This window comes from Venturia canescens, chromosome 11 (genome assembly GCF_019457755.1).
Source record: "Venturia canescens isolate UGA chromosome 11, ASM1945775v1, whole genome shotgun sequence".
NCBI lineage: Eukaryota > Metazoa > Arthropoda > Insecta > Hymenoptera > Ichneumonidae > Venturia > Venturia canescens.
The window spans coordinates 15,366,335-15,371,235 of record NC_057431.1 but is presented as its reverse complement, the minus strand read 5'-3'; the positions used below and the strand labels follow the sequence as shown (position 1 = coordinate 15,371,235).

At 38.5% G+C, this 4,901-nt stretch overlaps 1 protein-coding gene across 1 annotated transcript; it reads left to right on the top strand.

Annotated features, from left to right (window-relative positions):
- The first annotated feature begins 926 nt into the window (after positions 1 to 926).
- LOC122417780 (putative mediator of RNA polymerase II transcription subunit 26) lies at positions 927 to 2,676 on the top strand. Its single transcript, XM_043431578.1, has 2 exons — positions 927 to 1,828; positions 1,914 to 2,676. The coding sequence occupies exons 1-2, from the start codon at positions 927 to 929 to the stop codon at positions 2,674 to 2,676; spliced, it is 1,665 nt and encodes a 554-aa protein (XP_043287513.1).
- The last annotated feature ends 2,225 nt before the right edge of the window (positions 2,677 to 4,901 follow it).

Here is a 4,901-nt window from a genome sequence, read left to right as displayed (position 1 = left end):
GTCAAGCACAAACTTCCCACCTAGCATTTTTTGTGTTTGTTCAGAATAGAGAAGATAAATAAATGATTTTATGATTAATTATTGTTAACTTCAAGATTGTTTTACAGTTTATCCGATTTGGTTGGGTCGAACGAATTAATTAGCATTAGAATTGAATAATTCAATAATCCGCAGTCTATTTAAACCATTGGACGACTTCAAAGTCAAAATAAATCATCCGAACCAATCATAATCAATTATAACAAATAACAAGCGAATTAGAACGAGCATTAATTCAAGAGGCAGCGGTAAGACTAGAGTTTGTATAGCGTCAAAAGCGATCAAAAAACATAAAAATTGTAAAAACAAAAGCGTACAACACTCTTGAATTATCAAAAAGCGTAAGAAGTCAGGCTTAAGCGGTTAGGATTACAGGACATCGGTTGTTAATGACTAGTGTTCTGAATTTCATTTTTTGTCTGAAAAATCACATGCAAAGCGGGAAGGAGAGGAAATAGAATAAGCAGAGGGCACGATAAATCATAAAGCGTTCTTTATTGTACAAACGAAAACGAAAACAAATTTGAAAATTCAATCGAAATTTAATACAGAAAAACGCTCCGTTTTTCCAGGTCCTTCGAGTCTTCTCTCGCCTAATTCGGTCAAACAACGCGGACAAACAAAAACTAAAATTAAAGACGCGTATCATTTTGTAAAAACACAGAATTATTATTGAATAAATTCATTTTGTTAGTTATCCATCTAATCCTCGTCTCTCGTCTCGTTCATACCTGCTCCTTTTAAAATTAAGGTAGCTCGAACCGACGCGTGGCGGCGTTCAGGCCAGGTCGGCAAGAGCGTTACGTTACAACTGGCGCCCGAACAGGGACAGGTATTGCAAACGAGCATGAGATTTTGCTTGAATGAAATTAATTAATTACGTCAAAATGGCAGAGAAGACCGATAGAAACGAAACAGCGAGAGATTCCTGTTCCCAAAATCCCGATGAGCGAACGGCACAAAATGTCGATTTAACTACCTCAGTTCCTCCTCCAGGGGCAGGGAACATTTTCAATGAATCTCTCGGTAATTTTGGATTTGAACAACAGGAGAGATTTAACGATGATAATAAGGATCAGAATGGAGAAATTAAAATGGAGGAATTTGAAACCCCTAAATCGAACAAAGGGAAAATTGAATTCGCGGAATTAAATCATGAATTACTAATGAGCCTAATCGACGCAATGAAAGAGATGAAGGTACAGGTCCAGAGCATGGCCAACGAAATTGCTCGAAATAATCAGGCCACAAGCGACTTAAGGGCCGAATTTACAGAGAAATTCAAGACCTTACAAGCCACAATAGCTAGTGATGTCCATAAAATCTATGACCCAATCAAACGTCACGTAACGGGTTTAACAAAAATAGTTCAAGAAAATGAGTCGAAAAGTGCCGTTATTGAGGTTAGTGTGGCTCAAATACAACTTGACGTCAGCGCAATCAAGAAAAGGGTGGATCAGCTTGAATCCAAGGACAAAATTCAGAGTCCAAATACAGAGAGCACTCGGATCGTCCCGAAGCCCAGTAAAGTAGTTTCAGATGACGAATCTGAGAACGAAGAGGAAAAATATGAGCCCGAAGAGAGAACAGAAAGGATTCGGACGATGCTGCCAATGGACATGCATCCAAACAAAATTAAAATTAAACCTCCCACATACGATGGATCGGAAAGGAAAAGACCAATGAAGTTTATTAAAGAATTCCGTCGGTATTGTGAGATGACAAATCCTACAATCACCGAAATGAAATATTTGCTGGGACAGTGTCTAGAGAAAGCCGCGAAAGAGTCGTGGGTCCTTATCGAGGACCGAGTTGAGGATTTCGAGGAAGTAGAGAAGAAATTCATTGAGCGTTTCTGGAGCACATATGTCCAGAGGAAAAGTGAGGAAAGACCTTGAATTCGGACACTACTCCGACAAGAACAATAAAACATCGAAAGTAGAATATAAGATCAATATTTTTGGAGCCGCGAAGTATCTCATCTCTCCTCCAAGCGACAAGGATATAATTGCGTCACTCTCGCAACACTACACGGATGAAATCCAGGCCACAATAATAAGCCGAGGATTCAAAACACTGGAACAATTGATCGAATTCCTGGGTAAAATCGATCGGCATGGACCAATAAATTCCAAAAAAGAAAAAGAAGCCTCTCAAACGAATCAAAATCAAAACAAAAATGAGGAAAGGCCATTCCGTATGCCACAAAACAACTGGAATAACCAGGGTGGTTTTCAAAACAATTTCAATCGTGGGAATCCAAATTGGAACCAAAATAACCGACCCAATGGAGGTTATAACAACAATAACGGCTGGAATAATCAACAGAACCGCAATTACCAGCAGAACTACAATCAGAGGCCCAACAACAATAATTATCAACAGAATTACAACCAGCGGCAAAACAACGGATATCCTCAACAAAACCGCAACAATGGAAATAATAATCAACAGAACGGATATAATCGACAAAATCAGATTCCGAATTGGAGACCGCAACAGGACAATGGAGGATACCGGCCGCCGAATAATCCAAACGATCATCGACAAAATAACGGACGACAACGGCCAGAAATTCAAGCGATAGAGGTCCATCAAGAGCCTCAGCCATCAACTTCTCGGGCGGGAAACGAATAAACGTTGTACCCGTACTCAAAAATAATGAACAAGGAAAAATGAATAAAGGAATCGAACGAGGTATAACGGAGAAAAAGAAGAAGATTAAGAAAAAGAATAAAGAATGTCAGGATGGTTTATCGGAGGACCTCCACAATAGGAGCGATAGTCAGGAAATAAAAGTGGCAATAAACACGATTTTCACAGATACTAGGGAATTTTTGATGGAAGAGTGAATTAATGAGGAAGCTTTGGCAATTATGGAGTGTCCAGAAATTTATGCTAAAATAGAGGGTATTCAGGTTACAGCGTTAGTAGATTCAGGTTCGAGAGTCACCACGATCTCAGAGGAATTTATTTGGAAAATAGGGAAATTTTGAAGGATTGTCCACTTTTGCCTGTCACGGGAGTGACGGTGAAAGGAGCGATAAAAGGGAAGTTAACCAAGGTTAGAAATCAAATAATGGCAATTACTGAAATTGGAAAAATTAAAACCTACATGAAATTTTTGATAGTGCCCGGCTTGACTAGGGATGTGTTGCTTGGTGTAGATTCCTTGCAACCGCTTGAAAGTTTAATTGACCTGGGAGCGATGTCTCTCCAGGTGAAATATAATGAAATTATTGATGTAGTGCCCACAATTAGGACTACGAAAAAAGAGAATTTTTTGCGAGAAATTGTTTTTGAAGAGAAAGTTAAAAAAGTAGAAGAAGAAGAGAGTTTGAAGCCGGAGCGAAATTTGAAATTTAAAAAGAGAAATATTGAGAAAATTTGTAAGCCAATCCAAAATTTGATTTTTGAAAATAGAAATAATGAAGAAATAACTTTTGAGGAGATTAACGAGATCATGGAACTGTTGTGTCCGCGAAGACCGTCGCGAAGGGACGAGTTATCAAGGACGAGTATTTAAGGGATTTAGGCCAAAAGAGCTGAACTCCAACTCGATACTTTTACAACAAGTTAACAATAAGTTTATTTAAGAAGTTACAAATTCGAGGTTTTATTGCCTCGAGACCGATCGTTACAATTCTCGTCAAAGACTGTCGAATTTTGGTTAGTTGGTAAATTTATAGACTTGGGGGTTTTTCCCCCTCTCGCGACAATATGGCGTGATATTCTTTCTCGAAGTTTCGGTGATGACATCGAGGGTCGATGCGCTCGTTCGGGAACGTCGATATTTCGCCGTCGATGCATTTATGCTGAGAACGCTTAATTTATATACTCTTTATTTTAGGAGTGCGATGTACGGGCACAACATCCCTCCCCCCTTCGGGAGACGAAATTCATTTCGGCTACTTTTTCGCACGGAATAAAATAATTAAATTTGAATCATTTCGTAGTTATGTTTGTTTTCTAGTTCCCTGTTTAATGTAAGTTTTTTTTTTTGAGGTTACAATGAGCCATTTTTGTTTGCGTTTTTCGATTTTGCTTTTCTGATGACAATTTTGTCGTTAGTAGATTCAGATGCGAGTTCTTCTATAATTTTTGGTCTTGCCACGAAAGTCGGGGCTAGTTCGATATCATTAGTTTGTTGTATTAATCGAATTCGTTGACAATGTTTAGCTTTGAAAATTGTTAATAGGATGATTATTAAAATGATCATAATCATGCTAATGGCACTTATCAAGAGACTCGGCAGAGGTCTGCTGGCCCGAGGCTCTCGCCGAGACTATATTATCTCTGAATAAAACGATTCGCGGTGGTGGGGGTAAAATCGACATGTCATTTTCTTGAATTGCGAAGCTCAGGAGTTATGTCGCAATTTGAAAATTGAACTTTCAGCTAATTATAAAATTCTCTTTCGATTGCACCCAAAATCAGCATGATCGGTGGCGTAATTGCTGAGAAAAAACTTTGCACGGGCTCAAGATTATGCAAAAAGTACCAACACATTTACGCAGCTGACGTATCCGTATATGGGTTCAGACCGACACATACAAGGGCTTCTTGATGCCCATCATAACCAATCACCGGTGAGAATCTATCCGTCTCGACCAATCGCCGATGAGAAAGTTTCTGATAGTCCTCAATGTTTTCTTGTATACCGTCTGTTATCGTCTGTTCTGTTATTATAAAGTGATTGCGATCGTAGCCCCGTGGATCAACGGTGCAAGATTTGCAAATTTCGTTTAAATAAATAAAACATTATTGGAAATAGCAGTGGATATAATCAATTTTATTTTTTTCATAAAAGAAGTTTCAATAAGTTTCGAGCCCAATTCACGACAATAATATCTATAATAAAT

Bases quoted from the DNA above. Each gene is read 5' to 3' on its own strand.
- LOC122417780 (XM_043431578.1), top strand. From the start codon at position 927: ATGGCAGAGAAGACCGATAGAAACGAAACAGCGAGAGATTCCTGTTCC. The intron at 1,829-1,913 runs GTGGGTCCTTAT...ACATATGTCCAG, and splicing joins GAGAAAGCCGCGAAAGAGTC to AGGAAAAGTGAGGAAAGACC.